This window comes from Gymnodraco acuticeps, unplaced genomic scaffold (assembly GCF_902827175.1).
Source record: "Gymnodraco acuticeps unplaced genomic scaffold, fGymAcu1.1, whole genome shotgun sequence".
Classification (NCBI taxonomy): Eukaryota; Metazoa; Chordata; class Actinopteri; order Perciformes; family Bathydraconidae; genus Gymnodraco; species Gymnodraco acuticeps.
The window spans coordinates 1,053,453-1,065,974 of record NW_022990772.1 but is presented as its reverse complement, the minus strand read 5'-3'; the positions used below and the strand labels follow the sequence as shown (position 1 = coordinate 1,065,974).

The window sequence follows — 12,522 nt, the reverse complement described above, 5'->3', positions numbered from 1 at the left end:
ACATGGTCCTTCACTACCTCCTCCAGCACCTGGACACAGCAGGAACCTACACCAGGATCCTGTTTGTGGACTTCAGCTCCGCCTTCAACACCATCATCCCGGCTCTGCTGCAGGACAAGCTCTCCCAGCTGCACGTGCCCCACTCCACCTGCAGGTGGATCACAGACTTCCTGTCTGACAGGAAGCAGCACGTGAGGCTGGGGAAACACGTCTCTGACCCCCGGACCATCAGCACCGGTTCCCCTCAAGGCTGCGTTCTTTTACCTCTGCTCTTCTCCCTGTATACCAACAGCTGCACCTCCAGTCACCAGTCTGTCAAGCTCCTGAAGTTCGCAGGCGACACCACCCTCATCGGACTCATCTCTGGTGGGGACGAGTCTGCCTACAGGTGGGTGATGGACCATCTGGTGACCTGGTGTGGGGAAAACCACCTGGAGCTCAACGCCCTAAAAACTGTGGAGATGGTCGTGGACTTCAGGAAGAACGCAGCCCCGCCCGTCCCCATCACTCTGTGTGACTCCCCAGTAACTGCTGTGGAGTCTTTCCGCTTCCTGGGCACCATCATCGCCCAGGACCTCAAATGGGAGCAGAACATCTGCTCCCTCATCAAAAAAGCACAGCAGAGGATGTTCTTCCTGAGGCAGCTGAAGAAATTCAACCTGTCAAAGACAATGATGGTGAACTTCTACACCTCCATCATGGAGTCCATCCTCACCTCCTCCATCACCATCTGGTACGCCATAGCCAAGGATAAGGGCAGGCTGCAGCGGGTCATCCGCTCTGCAGAGAAGGTGATCGGCTGTAATCTGCCATCCCTCCACGACCTGCACGCCTCCAGAACCCTGAGGCGGGAAGATAGTGGCCGACCCCTCCCACCCTGGACACAAACTGTTCACCCCCCTCCCCTCTGGCAGGAGGCTGCGCTCCATCAGGACCAATACCTCTCGCCACCTGAACAGTTTCTTCCCCTCCGCTGCCGGCCTCTTAAACAAGGCCCGGCCCCCCCACTGACACTTACCTCAGCCAGAACGTAGACTAGTCTAGACTATATGCATTACATTAATGCACATAATGTTCATACATTACTGCAAATATTCTTATTTCACATTTCATAGTTCATATTCTAAAATTCATTCATAGCATTCTATTTCCATGTAAATTACTGCTTTATTTTCATTGCTATTTAACTATATTTTATTACGGTGTAAACATTTTTTTATTTTATATTAGATTTCTTGTTTTTTATATTTTATGTCTGCACCATGACATCAAGTCAAATTCCTAGTATGTGCGATTCCATATCAGCCATATGGAAAATGCACCCAAATGACCCCAGAAGTGTTTTTTTCTCTTCTAAACCTCTCTAAAAAGGTCAAACTTCACTTGTTTTGCATCAATCTTGATGGTTTTGGACGGACACTATATATGTTCAATCTGAATTTACTTTCAAATAAAACAATTCTATATTGATTCTGACTCTTCTACATCCAACTCACAGGTTTATGATTGCTTTGAGAAAAAATATCATTAATTTACCCCTTTTAAAAGTTAAGTTATGGTCATTTGTTCTGGGAATGTCATTTCCGAGCCTGAGGCCTGAAAAACAGGCTCGGGAAAAGAGGTCTGGATCCTGAATCAGTTTTATTACCAAGTACACTTACACTTACAAGGAATTGGCGTTGGTATATGTGGTGCATACAAAGACACAGAAAGAATAATAAATAACACTTTAAAAAATGATGCATGTCAATGTATTGTAAATAATATTACTTTGAGGATTTCTGTATTATGAGCCAAGGCAATGTCTTTTCTTGAGTTATACTGTTTTTTACCATATGGTAGATTTGATGTAAAATAAAAGAAACCTTCACAGTCTCAGGTTAAAGTAATACATAAAAAGCTGTAAATGTTAAGAGGAAAATCCTTGAAATGCTTCCTGGAAAATAAATGTAGCCTAGGGCGAGTCTGACTTCCTCTATTGTGCTAACAAACAAGCTGTTGCTAATGTCTAAATTCAAGCTACCATTAACCACAAAGTAGAAGTATGAATGCAATGTGCTACTTGCAAAGGTTTTAGACCTAATACTAATCACACAGTGTTCTTTTCTTCCAGTACTCTTTGCTTGAACTTGTCAGGCTGCTACCTGATCTAGTACCTAAATCTTGTAGGTGGGGCAACAAAGACATTTACTACAGTTATATTGCTCATGAGTCAGATTGATATGCATCTGGCTGCCAAGGCTCTAACACTGGCATTGCAGACCTGGCTCTACCCAGAGTGGTAATGGGCACGAGAAATTACAAAATGGCACTTTGCATCAGTTTTAAAGAAGAAGGATGTGCAATAAGAAGACAATAAGAGGATTGCTTGACAGGATATCCTGCTGCAACGGCAGTTTCTCTGTAGTGTACCCAAGCTGCTTGCTCAGATTGTAATACAATCCCTTCACATTTTGGATTCATTCACACTGCAATGTCATAGGTATTTTTGCACAGTTTTATCCACACAATCAGCCCCCTCCTTTTCAGTGGATCAGCATTGTGGGATGACATTTTAAAGGTAGCTCAAGTGCAGTTGGTTTACCTTATATTGAAAAATATAGGGGTCTTATTTTCCTAAATGTTTTAGATCTATATTCAGTCAGAATGGATCTCACGTATAGTGGTAATGGCCCCTCCTATTTAATATATTTGTAATCTATATGCCTTAAAACTTTACTCATTATCTATTTCGCAGGTATGTAAATGAACGGATTCATATTCTAAAAATTAGTATTGCCAGCATATTCTGGTAGGAACAGAATGTTTATTACATACAGCATCCGTTGTACTGTTGCCACATTTAGCATTATATTTGACAACCAGAGTCAGAGCCGAAGCAAATGTACATAACAAAATACAGATGCAGAAAGTGATATATGATAAAATGTATCTTGTAAAAAAATTACAGCCTGACCTATTCAAAACATATTTTTAGACTATATAGTTATACAGAAACTCGTACAAGGTCTCTTCTTGGCATCTAATAGGCTTGTTCCGGAGTTCAGATTCTGGGAGTGTTATGCAAGGCCTCAAAGACGTCATAAAAAATTGAGCCAAAGCTAAACTTTTAGTTTCAAACAAACATTTCACAATGAAGTATGAGCAAAAAAAACCTCTGCCTGATTTGGCAAACACTATAAAAAACAGCTTGGGAGTCAATAAAGCCAATTTTAATCACAACATTTTGGCTGCATGATGCATGTTTTACAAGACTAATAATTTGCGGGAAGTCATAAAAGGAAGTCTTGAATGGAGTTGAGAATAGAATCATGTCAGACAATGAAGATTTAAATGCATTTTATTAACTAAATGTCAGCTAGTTTTAACAGTCCAAGCAGCCATTAAACCCCACTTCTGTTCATAGTCAAATTGGTCAGGCAAAATGAAACCCACAGGAATAAACCTTTTTACATAATTTCTGTTTCTCACTATATTTTGTTTGCTGTGCATATGACACAGAATAAACCAATACATAACAATATCACACTATAAATGATCTCTGTGTGCAAACCACCTTCCTGATGAATAAAATGAACACTGTTAATATTACAGTTGCAAACAACATGATTATGATCACTGTTCCAAAGTGAATGTCCTGTTCTTTCATATGAAACAAACAGTACACTGAACGGTTGTTCAGATAACCTGTCACCGTAACATTTCCACCACTTGTAAAGCATACAGTGTCATTGACATCAAGCACTTTAATCTTTAACTCATCTAGGATTATCAGCCATTTACTGTCACAACAATTAAAATAATTTCCGCTAATATACATAACATTAAGATGCAGAGATAAAGCAAGAATCAAAGAATGGTTTAAAGACGCAAAGTTATTATTTCTAATGTCGATTTCTCTCAGAGGAGAGCAGCTCAAACTGCTGGGTATCACATCTAGACGGTTGTTGGATATGTTTAGCTGAGTTAACGCTGGCATGCAGGGTAAAGACAGATCAGAGCTGGTCATGTTAGTTTCACTGATTATCAAAGACTGAAGAGTCTCTTGTAAACCATTTAGTGCATCCTCCTGCACAACCATATGTGCATTTTTTGCAAGGTTTATAGAAACCAAAGAGTTTTTTAGAAAGGTGTTTTCTTGAAGATTCTTGATGTTGTTTTCTTGAAGATTGAGGTTTTTAAGGGTCCTTAAATTACCAAAGATAACACAGGATATGTTGAGATTGTTTTGCTGTGTTGATTGATCCATAGAGGCACAAGGTTGCACAGAATTGTCTTGTAGATTTAATGTTTCTATCTGTGTGAGTGCTTTGAGAAATAGTGGAGAAATGTATTTAAGTCCATTACTCTGCAGGTCTAGGTACCTTAAGGAGGGGAAAGAAAGCTGCCGATGGTGTCCTGATTCATCATTTCTTATATTCCACGTGATGTTTTGCAAACAGTTGTAACTGAAATTCAGTGTTTCTAAAGATAAGAGCCGACTCAAAGTCTCCAATGGGAAAGACCTGAAGTGGTTATAGCTCAGGTCAATATAAATGAGTGGCATCAGCCTCCAGTTTGAGTGTAGGATATTTCTTCTAACTGTTTTCTCACGTGTAATTTCACTATATAGATCATTGGCCTCTGATACCATTGTTGCCTCTGAATTTAGGGCACCAACCATATTATTCTGTAAATAAAGATACCTCAAACTGTTTATTTTTGGAACAATTGGGAAATAAAGGAGATTGTTGTGACTTAGATCAAGAATTTCAAGCCGGTACAACTGGTCATCGTCACGTGTAACAAAGAACTCAACTGAATTTTGACTGAGATTAAGATATTTAACTTGAGTTAATTTAAAATCACAAATATGGGCAAGGTTATTTTTGGCCAAGTCAAGCATCTCTAATTGGCTCAATGGTTCAAATGTCCCCCGTTCTATGACCGATATTTGATTGTCATCAATAGTAATGGCCCTCAAACCTTTACTCTCTTTGAACAAGTTGTGTGAAAGTCTTGTTAAAGCATTACCAGTCATTTTAAGTTGACCAAGAGATGGTTTGTTTCTAAGGTACAGTCCCACTGCATCATTTCTCAAACCATTCATTGATATGTCCAAACTCTTCAGTCCACTGATGGATTGGAGGGCTTTGAAGTTACTGCCAAGGTTGTTGTTCAGCGCATTTCTGGACAAATTCAACTCCTCAAGATGAGTCAGGTTTTCAAAAGCTCCTTCGGAGATGAGATCCAGCTGGTTGGCGCTCAGGTCCAGCTGTTCCAAGTAAGGCAAAGCAAGTCTGTGCAACTGTGTGATGAAGTTATTGGACAGATCTAGTCTTCTGAGCCTTACATCTAAATCCAGAGGGACAGAATAGAGATGTTGATTGTTCCAGGACTGCTCCTTGAAATGAAAGGAAAAGTAATCATAATCAAAGAGGGACCCATAAAAGCCAAAGTAAAACAAAAAGAAAATAAATTGCTATTACAAAACATTTGAATGATATAATCTTTGGCCTACCTTGGGCTTGTGATGTGTCAGTCCAGTTATATAAAGGTCATAGCCGACTGACCAGAGAAGTAGGAGATTAGAGAACATATGTCTGACCATCCTCAATCTGTTGCTGCTTCTGCTGCTGTTCAACTGTACCACTACTGCTGCCAGAGCTCAAACACACCCTCTTATAGCCATGCTTCATAAAAAAAGCGAGAGAGAAAACAGCTGGACACCAGATAGGCATTGTGGATATATTTAGACAATGAAGGCCTGACCACTGATATATTGCTTTCTTTAAAAAAAATACTCTCAGTAACGACATATTTAATTTTGATAAAAAAGAGGCTCTTAGACAAGTGTGTACATGTTTTTTTCTATTTATTGTGATCAATTATACACATTACATCTTTAGTTACAAACTTGTATACTAAGTGATAATTAATTTGTACTTTGACATATTATCCGATCTATAACTACTTTAATTTGATCATGATTTATTTTTAAATATCTACAGTGTTAAGAACTTCGTGTTAACCAGGACAACACCGCCAGAGCTGCATATATTTATACCTTTGTTTGTTCCTGACATAGTCTTAGGAAAAACGGAAACCATTCTAAAATAGACGAGAGGAACAAATAAACAGACAGAGCGGAGGTTGAGCTGGAGGACAGCCCCATGCAAGGTATAAAGAGCCATACTCAAATAGACTGATGAAAGGAGGTGGTAGCACACATAAACAATGCTAGAGGACAGGCCCAGGTGTACCTGAAAGACACAGCATAAGAGTTTAGAGCTAAGGATTTAAAAAGTACTGTGAAAGAAAAGGACACATGAGATGGGCAGTTAATTAAAAGTTGATAATGCATTTTCCTGAGATTAATGACATGTCCCGACAGTTTTCCTGCTGCTGTCACTTCTGTCCTTTATCAGCATCCCCTCAGCTCAGTGTCAGTTGCCCACTTCCTGCAGCATTGAGCTGCATTGTTATCATCTTCAGACCGACTTGTTTCAGTTTAGCTGTATGACACCAAAAAAGGTGGATTCTGCTTCCATAGAGATGAGGGTGTGTTGCCTGTTGGGTATCACCAACTCCAGCTCATCATCCTGATGCAGCTGCAGCTGCACTATGCCTGTGGCAAAGGACAAAAAAACGAATCAAAGGAGATAAAAGATAGGTGACAAGGGCCAAGAGAGGACAGACTCTTCAAGTCCCTGGAGCTGTTCCTGGAGGAATGAAAGCCAATGAAAAGATATATTTGTTGACCCCTCAAAGAAAATGGTGAAGAGGCTGCAAAAGTTGATGAAATAGTGCAACATTTTGGGAAAAACACACAAACGTAATTTCTGCCCAGAGCTCAGTGAGAAGATCAATACCACTCTGATGCCTGAACTGTACATATAAAACAATATAGCCAGCAGCTGGTTAGTTTAGCTTAGCACAAAGAGTTTAAACAGATGGAAACAGCTAGCTCTGTCCAATGGCAACACAATCCTTCTTCCAGCAGCACATAATGTCATTCATTCAAACTGTTCGCCTCAGTGTGACGATGAGTCAATGTGACAACAAAATAGTCCGGTACAACCACAATGTGTTGCTTTTACAAATATATCAAACACAATGGTTGCAAATGTAGTTTAAACTATGGACAGAGCTGGGTTAACTATAGTTCAATTAGAAACTTAAGACGCGAGAACAGAGTTGGAATTGAAAGACAACCCAATTGTTTCACTAGTAGTCCGTTTACACTAGCTGCTACAGTTTATTTCTCAAAGCTTTAATCCATTATCCAATGCATTATGAGATTGCTTATCAGCCAAGGCCTTCAGCCTTTTTTGCTTTCCACATGGACTGTTTGCCTGTATCCAACTTAAGCCAGCTCTATGTGAACGATGATACTACTTGGACTACAAACTGCAAAAGAAAATGGAAACCAGAATCCGTCCGTGCCAATTCTACATTCATATGCAGATAACTTTTTATACAGATTTACAGCCTGGTGGCCGTAGCGTTATATGTAAGAACCAGATATGAAAGTGTTATGAATCTCCTTGTTTAACTCTTGGCAAGACAGCAAAAGGGCATATTTATTTCCCCCAAATATTGAAGAATATGTTTAAGCTGCCACTATGCAGGCCGACAGTATCGCCTCACTGACCTCCAGTGTAGCATGTATTGGCAGGGGTTTCATCAGCCATCTCTTGCAAGCAACGCAACAGCTCTGTTGATGTGGTCCAAGTTTTATTGAAAGCCCAACTGCGAATGATATGACCCTTAACTGTACTTGGGCTATTGAACAAAACCTGTGAATTAAGCAGAACATCAGCGGAACAGTTGTAACAAATCAGATGTAATATCAATTTAGTTATGCTTGAATTAGAGTGACACAATACTTGTCCAAACACCAAGTCAAATCCATCTTCTTGGACAACAATTCTGTTTTCCTTTTGTGAAATTGCATTTCCTTGCTGCGCAGAAACAGTCCAAGGGATAACTGTTATATTTCCTATGGGAGGAGGCAAGTACACTTACTCAAAATAATGGCATACACTGCGATGCTGAAGCCAAGTAGGGGAGAGTGGGGTAAGTTGAGCCATTCTTTAGTTATGCTGTCCTCTAAGCAAGGAGAAATGACACATAGTAAAAATTAAAACACACACCTATAATTCAGGATGTCTCCTATCAATGGCAATGATAATAATTAATATTTGATCAAGGGCAGTGAAAATATTACTTCTTAAAAAAAAGAAGTCTTGTGGCTCAACTTGCCCCAGTGTAGGGGTAAGTTGATCCAGGTCAGGGGGTAAATTGAACCACGGTTCAAACCTGGGCATACCTACAACAAATCTTAAAGGTAACTATAAACAATAAATAACAAACCAAATACAAGCTTAGTTTTTCAAATATTTTTAATATAAATTTCGATTGAATTAATTGATTTTTTTTTAACATGTTAAAAGGAAAAGTAATCATACAAATGGTGATACAATTTCATACATCTTACCAATCAAACACAGGGTAAATTCAACTTTAAATGTAGCCTACACTGAGCTCTTATCAACTTGGCCTACTTTCATTCATTTCTCCATTGAAAAACTGGCTCAACTTACCCCAACCCCAAGGCCCATGGTTCACTTTACCCCACAGCCACCATTTTAGAAAAAATAGCCTAGCATTACAATTCAGTCATCTTTAGCTTAATGATTCACATGGTTTAATACGCTGCCAACACATCAAATACAATATATGTGTTTAAACCTGGATACTTTTTTTTGACATGACAGCCGATATAGCTGACATCTAGAAAATGTACTTTGACAAGCAAAAAACGTTTTTTTGTAAAAATCTTTACTTACCAGACCACAATGAGTATCTCTCTTTCACGGGCAATGAGAAATGGGTGGATCTTGCATAATTTCTGGTCACTTGATTACAACTATAAGTCGTTGCCTGGTTACAGGGGGTGGTTCAACTTACCCCCTTCTCCCCTACTTGAATTTAGTTTTACCTCTTATGTCTGGCCCAGAGCCGTATAATAGAAGAGTTATGACATCTCCGTTCACTCCAATGGACCACTTTTTTACAGCAATGGCGGATCGTGGAGCCTCTCATTCGTTCCCCGGAAGTTAGCGCCAAGGCTAGCAGAGCGGTAGAGTTGCAGCATAATAACCGTTCGTGACGGACTTTTAAAGGTAAGAAGAAGTTTAAAGATTTATATTGCGGATATTATCAGTACATCTGATTCAAATGAACATGTGTATTAAAGGATGTCAGTGGATTATCCCTAAATAACGTTTACAGATAACAGATCAAGCTAGGATACCAAAGCAAGTTAGCAACAGACGTTGAACAACCTTTTAATTGTAAATTCCGTTCTCTTAATGTCATTTGGTCCAACGTTGTTGAATTAGAGAAGAGGGGCTTTTAAACGGGATTGTATGCGGGGGTGGAGGGAGTTAAATATTAGATAAATATAACTTTGGTGCGTGTAAGAGTGAGTGTTTTTAGCAGAGCCATATTGTGTCCTTGTGATTATGTTGATTATTACCTGTCTGTATAATGTTGCAGCTCAGCTGATTTTGGATTGATGGCAAAGGGAGAGGGACTTAAGTGAGTGTGAAAACACAAGGTAAGTTTAATACTACTGTTTTATATAAGTAAGCATACTAAACATGTATTATATCACTGTATTATATAAGTAATCTTGTTAGTAACCTACTGTATGGCAGGTGGAGGGGCAGTGATGTTACAGGTGGAGGAGCAAGACTGCAAACTCACAAGACAGAGAAATCAAAGTTTGTTCTCCAGAGATGAGGTTGATTTCACTTCAATTTTTTATTTCATATTTTCTAAAGATGTGGAAATGGCAACAAAAAAACACGTGAGAGCTGTAACCAAGACAACTGTAACAACAGGAGTAGAGAGCCACCAAGGTTTTTCAAGTCCCTCTCTTACTCCATTTTGCCAACCCAAACTTCCAGGTACATGACGGGACACCTTGCTTGTTTTTGTTGTTTGCGCTCCTCTGGCAGGTGGAGGGCAGTGATCCCTTCCCTTCTTCCCTCAATCTTTGAGACTAATGTAAGTAGAAGACATGGCACTGTAAATGTTCGAACATTTAAAATATTATACCACTTAAAAATAAGAAATATTACTTTTGTTACTAAGAGTTCATACTTATTATACCTGTGTCACCTTTCACACTATCGCTGTGATCATGAGCTATGGGCTTTGTAGATACAGGTCCCGGGGTGAATCGTGGTGCAGGGGCCCTTCTCTTTTTGACCACAGGGCGATGCACGAAGATGGTGGGTATAGCCTCTGCTCTCAGCCTAGTCTTGCCCTTTTTTGTCTTGACAAACTGGTCTGCATCAAAATGTGGCTGCGGAGTGACTTGAGGTTACTTCACACACAGAACAACTCAGTTTTGTCTGCCCACATACATATTCCATAGTGGTTGAATACACAGTATTAGGAAACACTTTATACTTACTGGACATGTTATACTCATTACATACTGTATATACAATATGACCAAGAATGTGAGACAACTTTATAGAAATTCATATCACATATGTTACTGATGCCATTTGTCATACTTTGTTAAACTCACAAATAATAAAGTTCCATAACTTCAGTTGGGAACAAAGACCACACCTTATCTCCCCAAGGCAATTTCCCATCCAATAGGTGTGCTGTGTGTGTATAACCCTTTCACCTGTCTGTTTATCCCTCTTTTAGCACAAGAACCAGAGGGGGATTCAATGGAGCCTGAATACCTGCACTGAGACCCTCACCTTGCACCCTGAGTCTCAACTCTGTGTTTTTCAAGCCTTTCCCTGTTTTTTGTATTAAACAAAACATTAAGCTTTCCCAATGGTGTGGTTTTCGTTTTGTGAAAAAGTGCAAATGCAGTGTTTGTATATAAATCACATATTTTTTTGCTGTTGGTCGTGAAATTGCTCCTGCTTCCTCCGCTCTGTGTCAGTGGGGAAGCTGTACATTCGTACTCCTTTCTCGGAGCGATTGGAGCATCCCCAGGCAGCACAACAAACCATGGTGGCGACTAGGAGGCAGCACAGCAAACCAGGACAACAAGGAGGAAAAGGCACAGACAAACTGCATGATATACTATTCAATGTTTATTGAATTCCATGTATTTGCAATGGATGTTCCTAAAACAACACATTTAACATCATCATGCTGCTGCTGCTAGTCCTTTGATAGTCACCTGTCGGTCTCCTGTCCTTTCTGAAAGCCATAAAGATGACATTAGTCATTTAGATAACTTGTGTCCTCAATTACCATGGGATTACTGAAACTACCATGAATTTAAGAAAATGGTAGACATTAATCTAATCTGAATTTTAAAGCATTACTTTAGATCCCCTCCCTCTAAATATATCAATAAACATTAGAAAGTGATGCTCATGACTACCATACAAGTTTAAGAAGATAATATTGGTTTTAAAGAATTCAAAGCTATAAATAAACAGCAACAGGCTCTTTAACCAAGGCACTGTTAGCCTAACATGTAAACTAGTTGTTCACACTAATCCTAATATTATCACTTAATATTAGCAAATTCTATTTTATTTTTTAAAACATATTGATGTAAATACATACACATATCGATTTGTTGTATAAATATTGCAAATCAAAACCTTTATTCACTAATAATTACCAAAAATCGTAGTTCTATCTCCTGTTATCAATGCATTCACATTGCCCGCCATGAACTTCCGGGGAACGATCCTCTTCTACATGAACCACGTGACGATAACCGTTTTTGGACTTCCGTTGTCGTAACTCTTCTATTATACGGCTCTGGTCTGGCCGTTTGTTTGTGTTAGCGGTTAACTGCAGGAATGATGTTGGAACTAGCAATAGGAGAAAAAACAAACATATTACTTAGCATGTACTGGTAATGTTCTCACCACCAGAATTGACCGTAACTAATGGAAACATGTTCAGTTCTCAGCTCCAACCCACCTCTGCAGCTGCCCTGTTCCCTTTTACTCTCCTAGAAAACATCTTTAGAGAACTCTGTGCTTTTAGTAAAGTACTTGGCTTTATCTCCTAAGAGAAAACAAAGCATTAGGAGACTATTTATTATTGCAGCTTTATCTGAGAACTCACTAATGGCATACATCTCAGTAGTACAATGTCCAAGATGACTCCATCCTGCATAATCAGTGACATACCTCCCTTGTTTGAGACATCTTGGCCATTTTCCCATTGACTCCCTCAGAAAGTGGCTGATTTAATTGTAGAATGATGTCCCCTTGGAGTTTTGGAAAATGATTTTCTAAAACACTGGCTCTGTGCACCAGGAAAAGACAAAACATAAATGCTGTGAGTGATAATAAAGCATTGTAAAGCATCGTGAGACAGACTGCATGTCCTGAAGTTATTCAAATGGATGAGGTCACTTCAGTTAACCCCAGAAACCTTAAATGTTCAGTTTCAAAATGTGTTTCTAAATGAGGAACTATCTTTCCTCTGCCTTTCAACATGGAACTCATTTAGATTGTATGAACATTACAG

General features: G+C 39.3%; 1 protein-coding gene and 1 pseudogene across 1 annotated transcript; both read right to left on the bottom strand.

Annotated features, from left to right (window-relative positions):
- Positions 1–3,193: 3,193 nt before the first annotated feature.
- LOC117556937 (transforming growth factor beta activator LRRC32-like) lies at positions 3,194–5,622 on the bottom strand. The gene is made up of 2 exons (XM_034232542.1): positions 5,501–5,622; positions 3,194–5,383 (listed from the first exon to the last, which is right to left on the bottom strand). Exons 1-2 carry the CDS (start codon positions 5,588–5,590, stop codon positions 3,524–3,526), a joined length of 1,950 nt encoding a protein of 649 aa, XP_034088433.1. The 5' UTR covers positions 5,591–5,622; the 3' UTR covers positions 3,194–3,523.
- Positions 5,623–5,948: 326 nt separating this feature from the next.
- On the bottom strand, positions 5,949–12,359 carry LOC117556924 (annotated as a pseudogene).
- Positions 12,360–12,522: the final 163 nt, after the last annotated feature.